The following is a 22,944-nucleotide window of genomic DNA, read 5'->3' as shown; positions in this document are numbered from 1 at the left end:
TATCTTTATAGAATAGAGAATAGTAGAAGCCAATTTTATTACAACTACTTAAATTGAGTTGACTTAATTCCGTACAATTACAAAGTATAGCATGAAAGATAATTGAATTAATTTTTGTAATTTTATTTTCTTTCCATGTTTTGAATTTCCATGTTTTTATTGTTGATGAGAAATTAAGGCTCAGTTGCACAATATGTGTAAATTCTTCAGAAGACTACTTTAAATAGTAAGTCAATGTATCTCTTACATTTGGGTATTAGTTAGAATTATTTTCAAATGATTGTACCAATAAAAATGAATGTATATAAATTTTGTTTAACTATCCTGTGCATCGCATGGGTTAGCGACTAGTGTAATGTATGAGTGGGTAGTCAATAGTGCCCTAATTATTTTTTAGTACATTGACATTTTAATAATAAATAATTGGCAAACCTTACAATTTTTTTTAACTAAATTCTCGTACATGATAAATCACGAATTGTGTTATTTTAAAAGTAGAATTAAACGAGTGATGATATGGATATTATAAATTTTACTACATAATCTTTACAATTTGATATATCATCAATTAAAAAAAATGATTCATACATACATTTATTATGCTTTTAATTTACTAATCACATTTATTGCAACATCAATTTATGAAAGTTATGTAGTAAAATTTGTAGAATCCTTTTTTATATATATATATATATATATATATATTTTTTTTTTTTTTTTTTCAATTGAATTCAATATAGCTATATTGATGAATTTAATTGCACAAATTTAAGACTCCTTTATTATTTTTTGTCTACTTCCCGCATTAATTCATGTACTTATTATTTACTTTGTGTGATTGAATAAGTCCATATCTCAAATCTACTTCTCTTGCTAATTTATTTTAAAAGAGTGTCTCATTCTACTTCGATAGGTAATTACGTTGCAATGCCTTTAATAAAAATTTATTTTATGCATTTTCTTTGGTTGCTAATTTATTAATTTTGTGTAGAGTATAGGTAAAGGTTTTGCGCTAGATTATAATTAGTTGAGTGCTTTGTTGGGGATAATTTACTTCCTAATGGTTTTTCCTCTAGAGTGTTCTTCATCGTCCGTTTCCCATTGATTTTATACAATTTGTGACACATTATTTTACATGCAATTATGTTTTGGAAATTGATGTGATTGGATTAATTGAACTAGATGACTAATATTTGAACTTTCGACATATTTGTTGGAAGAGAAGTGTTATGTTTACAAATTTTTCACAATACTTTAATAACAAATCTTAAGTAATAAGTTGTTAGTAATTCTAATTTAGCATACGTTTGGCTCCGACTTAAAAAACAAGCTTATTTTACTATTAAGTTTATTTTTGCTACTATTTATGAGCTCTACTGCACTTTTTGGTACTATTCATGGGTTTCATTGTACTATTTCAATTAACTTTTACCTTTATTTACAATACTTTCAGCTAAAAGTTTTCAGTTTTAGCAAAATAAGTGGATTCCAAACAGACCTTTAAACTCACTATTAAAATTATTATTTTTATTTACCAATAATTGTAGATAATAATCTTCACTTAAATTTTTTATAAAAATATTGTGTACATATTATCTCCCTAATTGAAAACATAAATGCACTAATTTAGTAATCTTAAAAAAAAAAAAAAAAAACTTTATTCATTTTCCCTCTCGCAAACAATTTTTACCACTTTACTATTTAATTTTTGATTTGTAATTTTTTAAAATATTTTTATTTTACGGTTGAAATTGAATCTGCCATTAGAAGCAATTGCATCAGTAAAATTCCAAAACACTTTACTTTTGAAAAGGCACAATTCCCCACTCTGTTCGCGGGTCCCAATTACGCGTTTGTTGAAAATAAACGGAATGAATCAATGTACCTTGCTTCATGAGTTGAAAGTGTAAGTTGATGCTTTGTGTTCCCTCCTGATTTTATCATTGTTGCTGTTGTCCTTAACATCACAATTCTTGTATTGTTTCCAAATACTGAGAGCTTGTTTCTAACTAATCGCAGCACCAAACCAAAGATGGCGGAGACTGTCATTAGTGTTGTGCTAGGCAAGCTAATTCCAGTTGCTACTGAGCAGATCAGCCTTGTTTGGGGGTTCGAGGAGCAGCTGAAAGAACTTCAAGACTCATTGACCACGATTCAAGCTGTGCTGGCTGATGCGGAGAGAAGGCAAGTGAAAGAAGAGTTTGTGAAGCTTTGGATGCGGAGGCTGAAAGACGTTGCTTATGATGTTGATGATGTGCTGGATGAGTTTGCTTATGAGATTCTCCGGCGAAAGGTAGAGATCCGAAACCAAATGATGAGAAAGGTATGCTTCTTCTTTTCATTTTCAAACCCTATTGCATTCCGAATCAACATGGCCAACAAAATTAAGGCTATACTCAAATCTTTGAAAAAGATTATTGATAATGCAAAAGAATTTGAATTTGCTAGCACGGGATCAATAAATGCAATTCCTGAGGTCTCTCCAAACCGAGAGACAGATTCCTCTCCTGAGGGTGCAGAGATTGTAGGAATGGGAGGTCATGTCTCAGAAATAGTAGACTTGATGCTTAATGCAACCAATGAACAACTGTCAGTCATTCCTATAGTGGGAATGCCGGGTTTGGGAAAGACAACTCTGGCAAAACTAGGGTATAATCATGAGCAAGTACAGAGGAGTTTTGATAAAACAATATGGATATGTGTCTCCAATGAATTTGATGATAAGAAGATTTTGAGAGAGATTCTTGAATCCCTTACCCAGAACCCATGTGCGTTGCAAACGAAGGATGCAATAGTCAAAAGTCTAAAAAAAGAGTTGCAAGAAAAAAGATATCTTCTCGTTCTTGATGATGTTTGGAATGAAGATGATAGGAAATGGGATGCTTTAAGGAGTTGTTTGTTAGGAATTAATTCATCTGCAGGAAACAATGTTATTGTAACAACCCATAGTGACACAGTGGCGAGGATCATGAAGACGATTCATCAGCATGACATGGAAAAACTCTCAGACGATGAATGTTGGTCCATAATCAAGAAAAGAGTATCTACAAAAGAAAGAATTCCACTAAGTCAAGATCAGGAGGATATTGGAAGGGAGATTGCTAAAAGATGTCAAGGGATTCCATTAGTTGCAAGGGTTTTAGGAGGGACAATGTCTAATAAGATTGAGGAAAGGGAATGGTTGGCAATTCAAAACAGTGAGGTTTGGAGTTCCTTGCATGGTGAAAATGAAATCTTATCAATACTAAAATTAAGCTTTGATCATCTTTCACCATCTCTAAAAAGTTGTTTTTCATATTGTGCAATATTTCCTAAAGATTATGAAATGGGAAAGGAAGAACTAATTCAACATTGGATGGCTGAAGGGTTCCTTCAACCATCGCAAGGAAATTCTTCTGAGATGGAAGACATTGGTAACGACTATTTTGATATTTTGTTGGCAAATTCCTTATTCCAAGATATAATAAGGGATGATTTTGGTGATATACTAAGTTGTAAGATGCATGATCTTGTACATGATCTTGCCCTCTTAATTTCAAAATGGGAAACCTTGCATTTAGGGGGCAATGGGGGGGGGGTGACATTGACAAGTGTCATATTCGACGTTTATCTCTTATGTCTAAAGACAGGGCAACACCAACAATCCCACTATCTAGAGATGGCATGGGCAGATTGCGCACAGTTTTTTGTTTTGGTTCTTATCTTGGAGACCGGTTATTGGACTTAAAATTTGTACGTGGTCTGACATTATCTGCGACATATAGGGAAAAGAATTTCAAGTCAATTTGTGAGTTTAGACATTTAAGGCTTCTTCACATCGGGTATGCCGATATTGAAGTATTACCCAATTCTATTACCAAGCTCTACAACTTGCAAACTCTAGCAACAAGAAGTGTCATTTTCTAAGAAAGCTTCCAAAAAATCTAAGAAATTTGACTAACTTGAGACATATTAATATTAGCCATGCATACGTAGAACAAATGCCAATCAATATGGGGCAGTTGACTTGCCTTCAAACATTGCCTTTCTTTGTCATTGGACAGAAAACTGGTCATCGAATTGAAGAACTAGGATGCTTAAGCCAGCTCAGAGGAGGTTTAAATATCTTCAACTTTATGTAATATCATACAAATCTATTGGTAAGTCAATCCGAAACAAACTTCCTATACTTTCTCTTGTTTGATTGTTTGAATTAACAGGTCCATGATAAGTTTGAAGTCATGAACGAGACATTGTTCCTTACGGTTAATTTAATTGACAGATTTTTATCCAAGCAATCAGTAGTAAGGAAGAAACTTCAGTTGGTTGGCTTGGTTTCCTTGCTCTTAGCATGCAAGTATGAGAGTTTTCTGTTTCTGTAGTTGGGGTTTTGATTCTTATATCAGATAAAGCGTACACAAGGAAGAGGTTCTGGAAATGGTACTTTTCTTTGGTTGTGATTATGCCAACGCTATAAGGTATATCTTATAATAAATTATTGACCTCCTGCTCTTCATAAATCTGTAGGCATTCAAGGAGGCAAAAATGTACTCAAAAAACCAAGCCTTATTTGGTCTGGGAAATCTGAGAAACACGCAAAGATTCCATCTTTTCATGATTTGGAGCAAAACACAGATGCCAAATTCTTGCATATTTGTGCTAATGAAACCATTCAGGGTGTGGAATACAAGGACTACCCAAGTCCTAAAAACGGTATCTTGGTGGCTGATGTGTTCTCAAATTTCTGTTCCAAGCCAGTGGATGTGTCTAAGATTGGTTTCATATATGCTGGAGCCCAGAAGAATGTGGGGACATCTGGAGTCACCATTGTGATCATCAAGAAAGATCTGATTGGGAATGATGGGATTTACATGTGTGGTTTGGCGTATGAGGATTTGTTGGATCAAGGAGGGTTGGTTGAGGTGGAGAAGAAGAACAAGAAGAAAGCTGAGATTCTGTACAGTGCTTATAATGGGAGCATTGGGTTCTATAGGTGCCTTGGGGAGAAGTCTGTGAGGTCATTGATGAATGTGCCTTTCACTTTGGAGAAGTCAGGGCTGGAGATTGAGTTTATTAAGGAAGCAGCAAAGGATATGGTTCAGCTCAAGTGGCATAAGTCAGTTGGGGGTATGCGTGCTTCTATATACAATGCTATGCCGTTGGCTGGCTTTGAGAAATCGGTTGCTTTCATGAAGGATTTCCGGCCAAGGTATGTTTGATTTATATTAAAGATTGAAGCACCCTTTTATTTATCTTTTTTGGTGTTTTTGTAGCATGTTTGTTATTGAGGTGGGTGGGTGGTGCTAGCTGTAGTTCTGATCGTATTGCAAGAATGATGAATGATAGTATTGATGATAGTTTATTATTGTGGTTTAGGCTTTTTAGATGATTCTATCATGCAATTTGCAAATTCATCAGTTCATGAGAGTTATGATTTGGTGATTGCCAAATTGGTTATATGGATATCTAGTTTTCAAGTTTTGATGTTCAATTCAATAAAGAAAGATCTTGTTCTTCATAGCTCCATCCTTGTTTTTGTTAGCATTTCAAGAATGTGAATGATCTCATTGTTCGTTCACATGCAAGATGTTTCTTGCAACAACACCTTTTGGCATTTCTACCACTTTTTATATCTTTGAAACCAATTCTGCTTCTTAAAAAAAAAAAAAAAAAAAAAAAAAAAAAAAAAACATTTATAGCTGTAGAGTGGAGGCTGAGGACTGGTTTTTTTATTTTTTTATTTTTTTAGTGGGCATTACGAAAGAGAGAATTTTTGTAGTTTTATCTTGACAGTCATCTATGGGGGATTGAATGCTCAAAATGAACCATTTTCTAGGCAAGATGTACATAAAGAATTGGATGAGCTCAAATTATGATATGAAAGATTGAAGGTACCTTGTATCTTGTTGTTTTTGGGCTTGGATTGATTGTCAGTATATTTATATTGTTGTTCTTGTGTTAATTGGATACATAACTTGTAGGAAGATCATTCTAGGTTTCATGATCTTGCAGATGGAATGATTGAGGAGAAGGACAAAGAAATCTCTAAACTTCTTGATGACAATAAGGATCTTCATCAATCTTTTGAATCAAAACCACCTGTCTGTTTCCTTCTTTTGTCTTCTTAAATATTTGTTAAATTTCACCTGATACTTAACACCTTCCCTTGACTTGGATTTAAATATTCTAGTACTTGGCCTGACAATGATTAATAATCTTAGGTTGATCACGAAGGAAATCACTACACAGGTATGAAGCCATTCCTGTAACCACTTGTCAGCACCTGTATTAGTTAAATGTAAGTTGAAAGCTTTTCTCAATCTATAAAATACCAAACCCTTGGGGTAGCTGGTGAGGTCTTAACATACCCTTTTTATCTAACTGGTATTATCAGCTATGCAAAAGCAAGATGCACAGAATTTAAGCACTTCTGCAGCAGAATAGCAGATTCTGGTATAAACATTTCTCTCAAAAAATCCGTTCTCAATTTAAAATGTACTTTCTTGAGTCTTCCAATGCATTTATTATGACAGTTTAGCAGGTAGCCAATTATATCAGAGATCACCAAGTTTCAACCAGCTTTGATGGACAAATTTAAGTGCCTGATTAAGTGAGCTCTGTTGATAAAAACCCACACAAACTAGAAATATTTATTTTGGCACCAGTTTGTATTTCTAATCATTTGTTCTTTGATTTTTCCCCCAAAACTTTTGTGCTTGTACCTAGGCTTTATGTCTTGATGAAATTTTGTATTCATTTGTTAATTGAAGTTTTTGTGGATAATGTTTAAGTAGCCGTTGTTTATGCTTTTGAATAATGATCAACATCACAATGGCCTTTATTTTCATAAAAATTGTACTAGTATAGTTTTTTTTTTAAAAGTGTTTTCCATGTGCCTCAAAACCAAGTACTACTTATATTGTAAGTCTTTGTGTGCAATTTTGCGGTCTTTCTTCTTTATTCAGAAGTGGGGGAGGGGAGCAAAGCTTCTCATTAGTTTATAATAGAAATTTGAACATAATGAGTGCAGGAAGCCATGCTGAAGTCTGAGCTTCGCAACAGGGAAAGAATGCAAAAGAGGGAAGGGTAGATATGACGTATTTGAAAATTTTTATCTTAAAGCTTCTTAAGACAGGTATCTCTACTGAAGACTAGCTGTTGATGAAATGGAAGTACAGGATTATTACATGTCTATGAATATATGTCGGGAAGTATTTTAAAAAAAAAAGTGTTTTCCGTGTGTCTCAAAGCCAAGTACTACTCATATTATAAGTCTTTGTGTGCAATTTTACCTTCTTTCTTCTTTATTCAAAAGTGGGGAAGGGGAGCTGAGCTTCTCATTAGTTTATTATAGAAATTTGAACATAATGAGTGTAGGAAGCGATGCTAAAGGCTGAGCTTCACAACATGGAAAGAATGCATAAGAATGAGGGGTAGATATGATGTATTTTAAAAATTTTATCTTAAAGCTTCTTGAAACGGGTCTCTCTACTGAAGATTAGATATTGATGAAATGGAAGTACAGGATTATTACATGTCTATGAATATATGTAGGGAAGTATTTTAAAAAAAAAAGGTTTTTTCCATGTGCCTCTAAACCAAGTACTACTCATATTATGTCTTTTTGTGCAATTTTGCCTTCTTTCTTCTTTATTCGGAAGTGGGGAGAGGGGAGCAGAGCTTCTCATTAGTTTATAATAGAAATTTGAACATAATGAGTGCAGGAAGCCATGCTGAAGTCCAAGCTTTGCAACATGGAAAGAATGCAAAAGAGGGAAGGGGTAGCTAGATATGACTTATTTAAAAAATGTTATCTTAAAGCTTCTTAAAACTGGTATCTCTACTAAAGATTAGCTGTTATAATCACAAAAGTAAAATTTGAATTTTATTCCCTTTTGCCGAAGAAGTATGTATGTTGGTAATGCCAAAAAACTTGGTAGTTTTAATTATAATGATTTTTGCCACAACAGTTGAAGTGGAGGCTCTACTACCCATGATTGGAATGCTGCTTCAATTTAGTCCTGAAGAGGTAAAATTCTCAATTTGACTTAGATGCTCCATTTTTATTGGGTATTCTGATTTTAAGTCATGGTCTCTATTTAATTCTGCATAATGAAATAAGTCATGGTAAGCTGCCCCTTAACATAGTATGTTAATATGAATGCCTGGCTAGCAGGCAAAGATGGTAGCCTAGGTCCAAACTTGTCAGTCCGCTATGTTTCCTTGGAAGAAAACTTGCATAAAACTTCAGAAGTGCATTTAGATAAGATGAGCAAGTACTTATTCGTTGACCTTTTTGAAGTCATGTATGTCTTTTCTGACATGCTTTCAAGTGATGATGCTGCATTGCAGTTCAGTACATTATGCTAGAATGTGTTCAAGCATATATTAGAAACTGCTCTCTTAAAAGTGGCAATGAGGTTCAGTACAGTATCTTCAACCATCTGTTAATTACTGCATGTTGCATGCAAATGCAGATTCACGAGTGTCAACAAGCATACCATGCCTCTACAGATGTTCCACCAAGCCCAGCAAGCGATGCTCCTGGATCTTCCCGCTCTCTTTTCTCAAGATTCTCATTTTCTTAAAAGTGGAAAACAAGTCAAAGGATTCTTTTATTGCATGAGGACAATCTGCTACTGCAACTCAGCAGCAATTGTGTTGGCTGCTTGCCGCAGGCATGGTCTCAGTATATCTTGTATTCTTTTTGTAAAAACACTACATTGGTTCACAAAAAGGTTCAGATATTGTAAAGAACGATTAAAAGAGAGAATGATACTCCTCAATATCATGAGGGAGGAGAAACATTTCAGCAGTATTCAATTACTCTTCCTGGAAGAGTTGCATGCAGCTACACAAGCCCCTTTTTATTTATTTATTTTCTTTTTTCCCGGTCTCTTTTTTCTTTTTCACAATTCAATTTAGAGTATATGTGAGAATTATATTATGGAGAAACAAGAAGGCAATTTCCAACGAGGTTTCTGTCAATACCAATGGAATAAGGTCAATAGCAATTTCTAGTAATTTTTACAATTCATGTAGTTATTTATTTGACCCCTTTTTTTATTATTTATAGTTATTATTTGAGCCTTCTTTTGTTGTTGTCATCATCGTGATTTGTATCATTCGACAAATGGCCTTGTGGGTTAGTGTAGGTTGGCGGGTGAAAGATAAGTTCTGGAGCTCATGGTATTAAGTCATACACGTCATGAGATTAGCCAATTTCGTCAAAAGCTGGTAGGCTTGAGCCCTTATACTACAAAGTTTCTTTATATTTAGAGTCATTATAAGTTTCAATTTTAAAATTTCCTCTGAAATCTTTGGCTGGTACCTGCGGTGGACTCGTTAAGATTCAGAGGGTGGTGATTTATGGATTCAAAGAGAGTCGGAAGTGGGAACTAATGTGCAGGCTGGGTCACAAGCCTTAGGGCCCACGTGCTAACACGTTCTATAGGACGGGTGCATAAGATGTCTCAGCCATAAGCTGGTGATATAAACTGATCAGAGTGAGGTGAATCTGGTGATTAAAAATGCATGAGGGGGCTTAGATCTAATTAATACACACTTGGGTCCCTTACCTGATTGATTATTACAGGTTTTGATGTGAACATTTTATCACTTGATGCTGTCTATTCCACACTTACCGGACAAATGGACAATAATTGGTCAGCAAAAGAGTGCTTGAAAAAAGGATTGTTCCATTGGTTTTTGTTAAATATAACTTCTGCTCTGTTCATTCTTTTCAAGTGAGGCAACTTATTAGTGACAATTATCAGTTTCAGCCCAAATGCATTATTATAAAATTACCCATACATGTCACTCCAAAAATGGCCATGAATAAAATTAATAAATGCATGAGCTCTAAATCATCCTCTGTATCCATCACCCATGTTTCTTCTATATTTTGAAGGTTCATTTCCCATGTTTCCTTATCTGATTGGTGGCTAGCATTAGCAGAATTCAGCTTTATTTCTAAGCTCTTCTGTTGCTTGGCATTGTCAGGGACCAACTCTCTGGAATAAATATGTGATTGAAGAGTCAAATCAGACTTCTTAGTACTTAAACCAAAATTCAATATATTTTAAGCAACAAGAACTGGTAAATTATAATTTTCAAATGTGGGAGTTTGAAATGAATATCACATACAAATTAATAAAAGTTCTAATCACAATAAAAATAATAGCCTAATTAGCAAAAACGCCCATATCCTTCTCACACATATTGTCTATTTATCATTTAATCTTGCTTGAGTCTGTGCTTACATCATATCTTGTTCACTTCACAGCCGAACCCAAGCCTAGAAAAAGGAGGAGAGTTGGCTAAAAGAAAAAGGTCAAATAAATAAGTACATGAATTGTAAAAATTACCAGAAATTGGTATTAACCTTATTCCATTGGTATTGACAGAAACCTCACTGGAAATTGACTTCTTGTTTCTCAATGATAGTATTCTCATAGCGAACAACATTAATTTCTGAAAACTATTCCAGAAAGAGTAATTGAACACTGTTCAAATGTTTCTCTTCCCTCTCTTGATATTGACGTATATCATTCTCTCTTCTATTCGTTTTTTTACAATATCTGAACCTATTGAACAATCCGGGCTTTGTTGAGTTTGTTGAGTAGTGAATGTTCAAGCACGGCTCAATGACAAATGTAAAATGTTCAAACTTGGATTGAACTTGAACCAAGACTACAAGTAATGTTTGAGCTTGAGCTCATTAGTCAGTCCAAAAGCTTGAGCTTGTCTTGGCTTGATTCATTAGTCTAGCCGAACTTGAACTTAGTAGTTAATATCAAGCTCAAGCTCAAGCTCTTGAAATTGAGATCTAATTCAAGTACTTTATCAAACTCATACTAAGGGTCCGTTTGGATACAGCTGAAAACTGAAAACTGAAACTGAAAACTGAAAAACACTGTAGCAAAATAATTTTTAAATGTGTAAATAGTACCGTGAGACCCATTTTTAATATTTTTTTCTGAATAAAGTGATTGTGGGTCCCATGAACAGTCTATGAACAGTGTACAAACAGTGTATGAACAGTAAAATTTGTCTCTACACAGTAAAATTTGTCTCCCGCACAGTGTATGAACAGTACTTTTACTGTTCATTCGCTGAAAAAAAAAAAAAAAAAAAAAACTCGCTTCCCAAACGCACTCTAAGCATATTATCAAGTCTATTTGGTTTCGATAAATGGTCTCAACACCCAACTACTTAAAGACTTAATAAGAATTGGGTTAATTATTCAAGTCCATAAACCAAACTAAGTTTAGTTAGTTTATTTTTATCAAGCTTGTTCATAAACAAACTCTTTTTTTGGCTTGAACTCAACTCATTTATTAAATAAACCTAAATTTAAAGCTTAAACTTGACTTATTTATAAAACAAATAAGTATAAACGAAATTTTTATCAAACACTTAAATTATTTATGAATGACTTTATTTATTTATAACCTTACTTTTAATGAGAAGATGTAATGTTACAAAAAGAATACAAGATGGACTGAGATCATACTTGCTGCAAGCAATCAACATCATTGCAGATTATATTAAGTTAATTTATGCACCAATCACGAGTTAACACGTAGGGTGTTGATTTGGAAGTGAGAATAGGAGTGCCTGGTGTTCCTAGCATTATTTCTTGGAGATTAGCTTAGTGGGCCCATCTTAACCCAATTTCAGGTGTTTGGCATTCACCAGTAGTGGCTTTTAGTAATGGGCTTAGGGATACTTTTGTGAGATGTATTGTGAGCCCAAATTGAATTAACTTGCACATGGGCTAGTTTTAATGGTTTTGGGTCGATTTTGCGATTAGTTTTTTTTTTTTTTTTTTTTTGGAGGAACTAGTGATACGTATTTTGATCGACCATAGGCGGCCCATAGCTGTCCAAAGACCGCCCTCATTAGTCTCTTTACTCTTTAACATCAGATTATTATTCTCTTGTTTCCAAATACTGAAGACCGAGAGTGAGAGCTCGCTGACTTATCACAGCATCAAACCTGATTCGAGTCGAGACGAAAGTCGTCCCACAAATGTAATTGGATTAATTGAACTAGTTGATTAATTTTTTTTTTTTTGAAAATATATGTGAGTAAAAATATGTGTATAAATACGTGTAATATTGTTTAAAAATTAAAAATATGTATTTAAGTTTATGTACAGCCCTTAGTAATCTTAGAAAAAATAAATCAAACTCTACGCATTTTCTCTCTCACAAACAATTTTCACCACTTTACTATTTAACTTTTAATTTGTAATTTTTTAAAATATTTTTATTAAATGGTTGAGAAAAAATCTGCCACTAAAAGCAATTGCATCAATTCCAATTCAAAAACACTTTACTTTTGAAAAGACACAATTCGTGCTCTGTTCGCGGGTCCCAATTACGCGTTTGTTGAAAATACCCGGAATGAATCAATGAACCTTATCTTCACGCGTTGAAAGTGCAAGTTGATGCTTTGTGTTCCCTCCTGCTTTTATCATTGTTACTGTTGTCCTTAACATCACAATTCTTGTATTGTTTCCAAATTACTGAGAGCTTGTTTCTAACTAATCGCAGCACCAAACCAAAGATGGCGGAGACTGTCATTATTAGTGTTGTGCTAGGCAAGCTAATTCCAGTTGCTACTGAGCAGATCAGCCTTGCTTGGGGGTTCGAGGAGCTGCTGAAAGAACTTCAAGACTCATTGACCACGATTCAAGCTGTGCTGACTGATGCGGAGAGAAGGCAAGTGGGAGAAGAGTCCGTGAGGCTTTGGATGCGGAGGCTTAAAGACGTTGCTTATGATGTTGATGATGTGCTGGACGAGTTTGCTTATGAGATTCTCCGACGAAAGTTAGAGATCCGAAACCAGATGAAGAGAAAGGTATTCTTCTTCTTTTCATTTTCAAACCCTATTGCATTCCAAATCGACATGGCCAACAAAATTAAGACTATGCTCAAATCTTTGGAAAAGATTAGTAATAAAGCAAAAGAATTTGATTTTGCTAGCGCGGGATCAATAAATGCAATTCCTGAGGTCATTCTAAACCGAGAGACAGACTCCTCTCTTGAGGATGCAGAGATTGTAGGAATGGGAGATCATGTCTCAAAAATAGTAGACTTGATGCTTAATGCAACCAATGAACAACTGTCAGTCATTCCTATAGTGGGAATGCCGGGTTTGGGAAAGACAACTTTGGCAAAACTAGTGTATAATCATGAGCTAGTGCAGAAGAATTTTGATAAAACAATATGGATATGTGTCTCCGATGATTTTGATGATAAGAAGATATTGAGAGAGATTCTTGAATCCCTTACCCTGGACTCATGTGCGTTGCAAACGAAGGATGCAATACTCAAAAGCCTAAAAAAAGAGTTGCAAGAGAAAAGATATCTTCTCGTTCTTGATGATGTTTGGAATGAAGATCGTGTGAAATGGGATACTTTAAGGAGTTGTTTGTTAGGAATTAATTCATCTGCAGGAAACAATATTATTGTAACAACTCGTAGTGATACTGTGGCAAAGATCATGAAGACAATTCATCAGCGTCACTTGGAAAAGCTCTCAGACGATGAATGTTGGTCCATAATCAAGAAAAGAGTATCTTCAAATGAAAGAATTCCACTAAGTCTAGATCTAGAGGATATTGGAAGGGAGATTTCTAAAAGATGTCAAGGGATTCCATTAGTTGCAAGGGTTTTAGGAGGGACAATGGCTAATAATATTGAGGAAAGTGAATGGTTGGCAATTCAAAACAGTGAGGTTTGGAGTTCCTTGAATGGTGAAAGTGAAATCTTATCAACACTAAAGTTAAGCTTCAATCATCTTTCACCATCTCTAAAAAGTTGTTTTACATATTGTGCAATATTTCCTAAAGATTATGAAATGGGAAAGGAAGAACTAATTCAACATTGGATGGCTGAAGGGTTCCTTCATCCATCACAAGGATCTTCTTTTGAGATGGAAGACATTGGTAACAAGTATTTTGATATTTTGTTAGCAAATTCCTTATTCCAAGATATAAAAAGGGATTATTTTGGTGATATAATAAGTTGTAAGATGCATGATCTTGTACATGATCTTGCCCTCTCAATTTCAAAATGGGAAACCTTGCATTTAGGGGGCAATGTGGGGGATGACATTGACATGTCTCATATTCGGCGTTTATCTTTTATATCCAATGACCGGACAACACCAACAATCCCACTATCTAGAGATGGCATGGGTAGATTGCGCACAGTATTTTTGATTCCTACTAATCTTGGAGACAAGTTATTGGACTTAAAATTTGTACGTGGTCTAACATTATCTGGGGTAAGTTGGAAAAAAAATTTCAAGTCAATTTGTGAGTTTAGACATTTAAGGCTTCTTCAATTCGGGGGAACCTACATGAGTGCATTACCCAATTCTATTTCCAAGCTCTACAACTTACAAACTCTAGTAGTCAAGGATACTTATGTAAGAAAGCTTCCAAAAAATCTAAGAAATTTGACTAACTTGAGACATCTTAAAATTAGCCATGTGGACATGACACAAATGCCGATCAATATCGGGCAGTTGACTTGCCTTCTAACATTGCCTCTCTTTGTCATCGGACAAAAAGCTGGTCATCGAATTGAAGAACTAGGATTCTTAAGCCAGCTCAGAGGAGGATTAAATATCTTCAATTTGGAGCATGTGAGAGATAAAGAAGAAGCCAAAACTGCAAATTTAGTGGGAAAGACAAGAGTACACAAGCTGGAATTCCATTGGAGTCGGGAAAGAGTAGGCAACAACAATGATGAGGATGTATTGGAAGGCCTTCAACCTCACCCACGTTTGAAAAGCTTAAAGATACGAAATTTTGGGGGTGAGAAGTTCCCTTCATGGATATTAGCCGGTGATAACAGTGGTGGTGGTTTGTTTCTTTTTAACCATCTGTTGGAAATCCGTTTAGTATATTGTAATAAATGCGAAAAAATTCCGACACTTGGGCATTTACCATGTCTCAAGTTTCTTCAAATAGAGGGAATGGATAATGTGACATGTATAGGAGCAGAATTTTACGACAGTTATAGTGGTGTGGGATCAAGTACTAGTAGAGGTGGCAGCCGTAGAAATGAGTTGTTCCCAGCTTTGGAAAGGCTTTATTTGCTGAGAATGCCCAATCTAGTGGAATGGAAGGATGCGGTGGACCCAACAACAACAAGAATGGTGTTTCCTTGCCTTGAGGAGTTAGCCATTGCAGCATGTAGTAAACTGATAAGTGCTCCATGTCATTTTCCGTCACTTAAGAAATTAGATATTCGGAAAACTTGCAGTACGACATTCAAAAACATTATCAGCAAGGTTACCACACTTACGTCCCTTGAGATTTCTGATATTTCAGAACTTGCTTGTCTGCCAGAGCATTTATGGCAAAATAATACTACAAGTCTAATGTCTTTAAAGATAGGCAGTTGTGCTGATTTGGTGTCCATCTTGCTGCCGCATGAGGATGATGTATGTGCGCCTTGCATGTCTCTCCAATCACTTTGTATTGTCAAATGTGAGAAATTGAGTCATTTGCCAAACACACTGCAAACCTTCAATTCCCTTGAGAAATTTGAAGTAATCAGTTGTTCCAATGTGATGTATTTTCCCAGTCTACAAGGTGTGGCACCCTTTCTTCGAACTCTAAAGATATCATGTGGTGATGAAGTTTTCCCGTCTGGGCTGCAATCCTGTACATCTCTTTCGGAATTGACGATATCGGAATGTCCTAATCTGAAATCAATTCCAGATATGCGAGAATTACATTCTCTTATCCGATTAGAGATTTGGGATTGTCCTAATCTGATATCAATTGGAGATCTACGAGAATTGCATTCTCTTATCCGATTAGAGATTCGGTATTGCCCTAATCTGATATCAATTGGAGATCTACGAGAATTACATTCTCTTATCCGATTAGTGATTCACGATTGCCCTAATCTGATATCAATTGGAGATCTACGAGAATTGCATTCTCTTAACGACTTAGGAATTATGCGTTGCCAAAAGTTGAGGCATCTACCGGATGGCTTAGACTGCCTCACCCGCTTGAAGCATTTGTGGATTGGTAAGTTTTGCGAGGAGCTGGATGTTTCCACGATTCTCTGTTCCTTCCAACACTCGCAGACATCCCTTGAAAACCTATATTTGTATGGGTGCGATAAACTCAAAACTCCTCCGGAGGAAATTCTACGCTTCACCGGCCTCAAATATCTGGCAATAATTGGATGTAAATCAAGGATAACTTTTCATTTTTGGTTTAAATGTCGCATGCCTCATCTTGATCTGTGGATTCCGATATAGATGCCAAGTTCAGCAGTAAGTTTACTTATACCTTATTATTATATCCTCTTCTACTCTCTTCTCAACAATCTCACTTCTGATTTGAATCAACCTAACCTAAGATTATATTCCATTTCATTTCCCCAAATTTGTTTGATGTGTAGGCATTGGTGATCATATCAAGACATATCTATAATGTTCCGCTGGAAGAATAATCAATTAAATAATCCACTCTCAGCTAATGGAAGTTCGTTATAGAGCTGGTTAGTTTTCTCAAATCTATCTTCCCTCTCACTTTGACAATTTTTTTTTCTTTAGAAACAAGCGCACATACACAGGGGGAGAGAGATGGGTTTTAAAACAAAGGAACACCACAAAGTCCACTCAAATACTATGATAACTTTGAAGGGAGGAGCATCTGTTACTTAACAAAACAAGAAAAAAAAATTGTTATCTATAGTTTTTTTATAAAATTATTTTGCCATGATTAGTGTTGTTATTGGGTTCAACTAATATTTTGTGATTTTATTATACCAATCATTCATTGGCATACATTAAGCTTTTTACCATTGAAAATCCAACTAATTAAATTGAGTATTTGAGATTCTAAGAGGCATTTAAAGTGTAGGACTTTTTCAAGTCAATGGAAGAAACTACTTTTCTTTTGCTTGATTTTAGAGTGATACTTGCATTTGGGTTAGAAATTTCTTCACATTGAGTTCAAATTTTGAAATATTTGTTTGGCTTTACACTCTTGCGTATTGTGGAGATTTGATTTGAAATTTACATCAACAAAAAAAAAATTCACCAAATTTTCTGAATATTAATTCCTGGACACATACAATTTAAAATGTTGAACACATGAATCTTTTGTGTTTGCCTGGTTCTATGTTGTTGCGTGGTTTCTCATATTAGATAGTTATTCAGAATCATCATTGATCATTGCATAGTATTATATTTCGTACATAGTTTAAATATCTCTTTAGCATTTCTAGAATTAAAAATAATTTTAACTGTTATTAACAGTGCTAACATCTGCTCAAGTTGAAAAAGGAAGGCTTAATTCAAGACCTGCATGCAGTACTTACGATTGCGAAAGGCTGATGCAATGCTCACCATATAACGGAAACTACAGATTTATTATTTCTCCAGTTGTCCCCATTGAAAGGAAGGATGTACCAAGGGAAAAGAGCCCAAGTGGTCTAAGATTTTCCACATTTAATAAAAATAGAAAGTTATGTCATCCAACTGATAGCATCTTGAAGTTTATGTAATATCATACAAATCCACTGGTAAGTAAATCTGAAACCAACGTCCTATACTTTCTCTTGTTTGATTGTTTGGATTAACAGATCCATGATAAGTTTGAAGTCATGAAGGAGACATTGTTCCTTACAGTTAATTTAATTGACAGATTTTTATCCAAGCAATCAGTAGTAAGAAAGAAACTTCAGTTGGATGGCTTGGTTTCCATGCTCTTAGCATGCAAGTATGAGGAGGTTTCTGTTTCTGTAGTTGGGGATTTGATTCTTATATCAGATAAAGTGTACACAAGGAAGGAGGTTCTGGAAATGGTACTTTTCTTTGGCTGTGATTATGCCAACACTATAAGATATATCTTATAATAATTTATTGACCACCTACTCTTCATAAATCTGCAGGCATTCAAGGAGGCACAAAAAGTACTCAAAACCAAGCTTCTTATTTGGTCTGGGAAATCTGAAAAACACACAAAGATTCCATCTTTTCATGATTTGGAGCAAAACCCAGATGCCAAATTCTTGCATATTTGTGTTAATGAAAACATTCATGGTGTGGAATACAAGGACTACCCAAGTCCTAAAAATGGTATCTTGGTAGCTGATATGTCTTCAAATTTCTATTCCAAGCCAGTGGATGTGTCTAAGTTTGGTTTCATATATGCTAGAGCCCAGAAGAATGTGGGGCCATCTGGAGTCACCATTGTGATCATCAAGAAAGATCTGATTGGGAATGATGGAATTTACATGTATTGTTTGGTGTTTGAGGATTTGTTGGATCAAGGGGGGTTGGTTGAGGGGGAGAAGAAGAACAAGAAGAAAGCTGAGATTTTGTACAGTGCTTAAGATGGGAGCAATCAGTTTAATAGGTGCCCTGTGAAGAAGTCTGTGAGGTCATTGATGAATGTGCCTTTCACTTTGGAGAAGTCAGGGTTGGAGGCTGAGTTTATTAAGGAAGCAGCTAAGGAGAATATGGTTGAGCTCAGGCAGCATAAGTCAGTTGAGGGTATGCATGCTTCTATATACAATGCTATGCAATTGGCTGCAGTTGAGAAATTGGTTGCTTTCATGAAGGATTTCCAGGCAAGGTATGCTTGATTTATATTAAAGATTTATTTTTCTTTTTTGGTGATTTTGTAGCATGTTTGTAATTGAAGGTGGGTGGGTGGCGCAAGCTAGTAGTTTTGATTGTATTGCAAGAATGATGAATGATAGTATTGGTTTTGATGTCCAGCAAGAGAAGTTTGTTATAGTGGTTTAGGCGTTTTTAGATGATTCTGTCATGCAATTTGCAAAATCATAAGTGTATGACAGTTATGATTTGGTGATTGCCAAATTGGTTATATGGAAATCTAGCTTTCAAGTTTTGATGTTCAATTCAATAAAGAAAGATCCTGTTCTTCATAGCTCCATCCTTGTTTTTGTTAGCATTTCAAGAATGTGAATGATCTCATTGTTCGTTCACATGCAAGAAGTTTCTTGCAACAACCTCTTTTGGCATTTCTGCCACTTCTTATATCTTTGAAACCAATTCTGCTTCTTTTTTTTTAAAAAAAAAAAAAACAAACAAACAAACATTTATAGCTGTAGAGTGGAGGCTGAGGACTGGGTTTTTTTTCTTTTTTTGGGTGGGCATTTCAAAAGAGAAAATTTGTAGTTTCATCTTTACAGTCATCTTTGGGGGATTGAAGGCTCAAAATGATGCATCTTCTGGGCAAGATGTACAAAAAGAATTGGATGAGCTCAAATTATGATATGAAAGATTGAAGGTACCTTGTATCTTGTTGTTTTTGGGCTTGGATTAATTGTCACCATATTTATATTGTTGTTCTTGTGTTAATTGGATACATAACTTGTAGGAAGATCATTCTAGGTTTCATGATCTTGCAGATCGAATGATTGAGGAGAAGGACAAAGAAATCTCTAAACTTCTTGATGGCAATAAGGATCTTCATCAATCTTTGGAATCAAAACCACCTGTCCGTTTCCTTCTTTTGTCTTCTTAAATTTTTGTTAAATTTCACTTGATACATAACACTTTCTCATGACTTAGATTTAAATATTCTAGTGCTTGGCCTGACAATGATTAATAATCTTAGGTTGATCACATGGAAATCCCTACACAAGTATAAAGCTATTCCTGTTACCACTTGTCAGCACCCGTATTAGCTAAATTTAAGTTGAAAGCTTTTCTCAATCTATAAAAGATCAAACCCTTAGGGTAGTTGGTGAGGTCTTAACATATCCTTTTTCTCTAACTGGAATTATCAGCTATGCAAAAGCAGGATGCACAGAATTTAAGCACTTCTGCAGCAGAAAAGTAGATTCTAGTATAAACATTTCTCTCAAAAAATCCGTTCTCATTTAAACTGTACTTTGTTGAGTCTCCCAATGCATTTATTATGACAGTTTAGCAAGTAGTCAATTATATCGTTGAGCTGCAAGTTTCAACCAGGTCTGATGGAAAAATTTAAGTGCCTGATTAAGTGAGCTCTGTTGATAAAAACCCACACAAACTAGAAATATTTATTTTGGCATCAGTTTGTATTTCTAATCATATGTTCTTTGATTTTTCCCCTGAAACTGTATTGCTTGTACCTAGGCTTTATATATCTTGATGAACTTTTTTATTCATTTGTTAATTGAAGTTTTTGTGGATAGTGTTCAAGTAGTCGATGTTTATGCTTTTGAATAATGATCAATATCACAATAGCCTTTATTTTCATAAAAATTGTACCAGTATAGCTTTAAAAAAAAAAAAAAGTGTTTTCCATGTGCCTCAAAACCAAGTACCACTCATATTATAAGTCTTTGTATGCAATTTTGCCTTCTTTCTTATTTATTCGGAAGTAGGGGATAATGAGTGCAGGAAGCCATGCGGAAGGCTGAACTTCACAACATGGAAAGAATGCAAAAGAGGGAAGGGTAGATATGGCGTATTTGAAATTTTTTTCTTAAAGCTTCTTGAAATAGGCATCTCTACTGAAGATTAGCTGTTGATGAAATGTAAGTACAGGACTATTACATGTCTATGAATATATGTAGGGAAGTTTTTTTTTATAAAAAAAGTGTTTTTCATGTGTCTCAAAACCAAGTACTACTCATATTATAAGTCTTTGTGTCCAATTTTGCCTTCTTTCTTCTTTATTCGGAAATGGGGGAAGGGGAGCAGAGCTTCTCATTAGTTTATAGTAGAAATTTGAACATAATGAGTGCAGGAAGCTATGCTGAAGGCTAAGCTTCTCAACATGAAAAGAATGCAGAAGAGGGAAGGGTAGATATGACGTATTTGAACAATTTTATCTGCAAGCTTCTTGAACGGGTATCTCTACTGAAGATTAGCTGTTGATGAAATGGAAGTACAGGAATATTACTTGTCTATGAATATATGTAGGGAAGTATTTAAAAAAAAAGTGTTTTCCATATGCCTCAAAACTAAGTACTACTCATATTATAAGTCTTTTTGTGCAATTTTTCCTTCTTTCTTCTTTATTTGGAAGTGGGGGGAGGGGAGCAGAGCTTCTCATTAGTTTATAATAGAAATTTGAACATAATGAGTGCAGGAAGCCATGCTGAAGTTTGAGCTTCACAACATGGAAAGAGTGCAAAAGAGTGAAGGGGTAGATATGACATATTTGAAAAATGTTATCTTAAAGCTTCTTGAAACAGGTATCTCTACTGAAAATTAGCTATTATAATCACAAAAGTAAATTTTGAATTTTATTCCCTTTTGCCGAAGAAGTATGTATTTTGTTAATGCCAGAAAACGTGGTAGTTTTAATTATAATGATTTTTGCCACAACAGGTGAAGTGGAGGCTCTACTACCCATGATTGGAACGCTGCTTCAATTTAGTCCTGAAGAGGTAAAATTCTCAGTTTGTATTAGATGCTCCATTTTTATTGGGTATTCTGATTTAAGTCATGGTCTCTATTTTATTCTGCATAATGAAACAAGTCATGGTAAGCTGCCCCTTAACATTGAATGCCTGGCTAGCGGGCAAAAATGGTAGCCTAGGGCCAAAGCTGTCAGTCCACTATGTTTCCTTGGGAGAAAACTTGCATAAAACTTCAGAAGTACATTTAGATCAGATGTGCAAGTACCTATTCATTGACCTTTTGGATGTCATGTATGTCTTTTCTGACATGGTTTCAAGTGATGATGCTGCATTGCAGCTCGGTTCATTATGCTAGAATGTGTTCAAGCATATATTAGAAACTGCTCTCTCAAAAGTGGCAATGAGGTTCAGTACAGCATCTTCAACCATCTGTTAATTACTGCATGTTGCATGCAAATGCAGATTCACAAGTGTCAACAAGTTTGGTTTCATATATGCTGGAGCCCAGAAGAATGTGGGGCCATCTGAAGTCACCATTGTGATCATCAAGAAAGATCTGATTGGGAATGATGGGATTTACATGTGTGGTTTGGCGTTTGAGGATTTGTTGGATCAAGGAGGGTTGGTTGAGGTGGAGAAGAAGAACAAGAAGAAAGCTGAGATTCTGTACAATGCTTACGATGGGAGCAATGGGTTCTATAGGTGCCCTGTGGAGAAGTCTGTGAGGTCATTGGTGAATGTGCCTTTCACTTTGGAGAAGTCAGGGTTGGAGATTGAGTTTATTAAGGAAGCAGCTAAGGAGAATATAGTTCAGCTCAAGCAGCATAAGTCAGCTGGGGGTATGCGTGCTTCTATATACAATACTAAGCCATTGATTGGGGTTGAGAAATCAGTTGCTTTCATGAAGGATTTCCAGGCAAGGTATGCTTGATTTATATTAAAGATTGAAGCACCCTTTTCTTTTTCTTTTTTGGTGTTCTTGTAACATGTTTGTTATTGAAGGTGGGTGGGTGGTGCTAGCTGGTAGTTTTGATTGTATTGCAAGAATGATGAATGATAGTATTGATGTTGATGTCCAGCATGAGAAGTTTATTATAGTGGTTAGGCTTTTTTAGATGATTCTGTCATGCAATTTGCAAATTCATAAGTTCATGAGAGTTATGATTTGGTGATTGCCAAATTGGTTATATGGATATCTAGTTTTCAAGTTTTGGTGTTCAATTAAATAAGGAAAGATCCTGTTCTTCATAGCTCCATCCCTGTTTTTGTTAGCATTTCAAAAATGTGAATGATCGCATTGTTCGTTCACACGCAAGAAGTTTCTTGCAACAACCTCTTTTGGCATTTCTGCCACTTCTTAGGTCTTCAATGACTGTCTCTATATGCCAGAATCAAAGTGTTATACCTGTTTCATATCAAAATTTCAGATTTTTAATTTTGTCAATTGAGATATCAAATTTTATGAATTGTCTCAATTTGAAGCATATGTTCATCACTGTTATTCAATTCCGTTTTAGGCAGTAAGAGTGTTTACATCAGTGTAGCTATTTTAATATTTCAACAAACATATAGCTAAAGGCTCAAAAAAACT

At 35.1% G+C, this 22,944-nt stretch overlaps 4 protein-coding genes across 8 annotated transcripts in view; 3 read left to right on the top strand and 1 right to left on the bottom strand.

Moving 5' to 3' along the window:
* Nucleotides 1-22,944, bottom strand: part of LOC115950712 (protein GRIP-like) — a 51,906-nt gene that overhangs the window by 10,960 nt on the left and 18,002 nt on the right. The gene's annotated exons all lie outside the window — the stretch shown is intronic.
* LOC115950713 (putative disease resistance protein RGA3) lies at nucleotides 1,796-4,531 on the top strand. Its single transcript, XM_031067949.1, has 4 exons — nucleotides 1,796-1,906; nucleotides 2,020-4,139; nucleotides 4,262-4,419; nucleotides 4,507-4,531. Exons 1-2 carry the CDS (start codon nucleotides 1,872-1,874, stop codon nucleotides 3,725-3,727), a joined length of 1,743 nt encoding a protein of 580 aa, XP_030923809.1. The 5' UTR covers nucleotides 1,796-1,871; the 3' UTR covers nucleotides 3,728-4,139; nucleotides 4,262-4,419; nucleotides 4,507-4,531.
* Nucleotides 2,033-22,284, top strand: LOC115994537 (putative disease resistance protein RGA3). The gene is made up of 5 exons (XM_031118739.1): nucleotides 2,033-3,511; nucleotides 4,200-4,244; nucleotides 4,386-4,419; nucleotides 4,507-4,751; nucleotides 21,835-22,284. The coding sequence occupies exons 1-5, from the start codon at nucleotides 2,033-2,035 to the stop codon at nucleotides 22,282-22,284; spliced, it is 2,253 nt and encodes a 750-aa protein (XP_030974599.1).
* LOC115950711 (putative disease resistance protein RGA3) lies at nucleotides 12,369-18,056 on the top strand. Of its 3 annotated transcripts, none has more exons than XM_031067943.1 (5): nucleotides 12,369-16,293; nucleotides 16,422-16,520; nucleotides 17,410-17,549; nucleotides 17,672-17,831; nucleotides 17,919-18,056. In XM_031067943.1, exon 1 carries the CDS (start codon nucleotides 12,553-12,555, stop codon nucleotides 16,276-16,278), a length of 3,726 nt encoding a protein of 1,241 aa, XP_030923803.1. In that variant the 5' UTR covers nucleotides 12,369-12,552; the 3' UTR covers nucleotides 16,279-16,293; nucleotides 16,422-16,520; nucleotides 17,410-17,549; nucleotides 17,672-17,831; nucleotides 17,919-18,056. The 3 variants fall into 3 exon arrangements, with proteins under 3 accessions (XP_030923803.1, XP_030923802.1, XP_030923801.1); XM_031067942.1 differs by having other exon boundaries at nucleotides 17,302-17,549; XM_031067941.1 differs by having other exon boundaries at nucleotides 17,284-17,549.

This window comes from Quercus lobata, chromosome 6 (assembly GCF_001633185.2).
Source record: "Quercus lobata isolate SW786 chromosome 6, ValleyOak3.0 Primary Assembly, whole genome shotgun sequence".
Classification (NCBI taxonomy): Eukaryota; Viridiplantae; Streptophyta; class Magnoliopsida; order Fagales; family Fagaceae; genus Quercus; species Quercus lobata.
This window is presented reverse-complemented; position numbering and strand designations above follow the sequence as displayed.

What these genes read in the sequence shown, in the direction of transcription:
- LOC115950713 (XM_031067949.1), top strand. Translation starts at nt 1,872, where the DNA reads ATGAATCAATGTACCTTGCTTCATGAGTTGAAAGT. An exon ending in TTGCTTCATGAGTTGAAAGT is followed by an intron (nt 1,907 to 2,019) that starts GTAAGTTGATGC and finishes AACTAATCGCAG; the next exon opens with CACCAAACCAAAGATGGCGG.
- LOC115994537 (XM_031118739.1), top strand. Translation starts at nt 2,033, where the DNA reads ATGGCGGAGACTGTCATTAGTGTTGTGCTAGGCAAGCTAATTCCAGTT. An exon ending in GTTGTAAGATGCATGATCTT is followed by an intron (nt 3,512 to 4,199) that starts GTACATGATCTT and finishes TTGAATTAACAG; the next exon opens with GTCCATGATAAGTTTGAAGT. An exon ending in AGCCAGTGGATGTGTCTAAG is followed by an intron (nt 4,752 to 21,834) that starts ATTGGTTTCATA and finishes AGTGTCAACAAG; the next exon opens with TTTGGTTTCATATATGCTGG.
- LOC115950711 (XM_031067943.1), top strand. Translation starts at nt 12,553, where the DNA reads ATGGCGGAGACTGTCATTATTAGTGTTGTGCTAGGCAAGCTAATTCCA.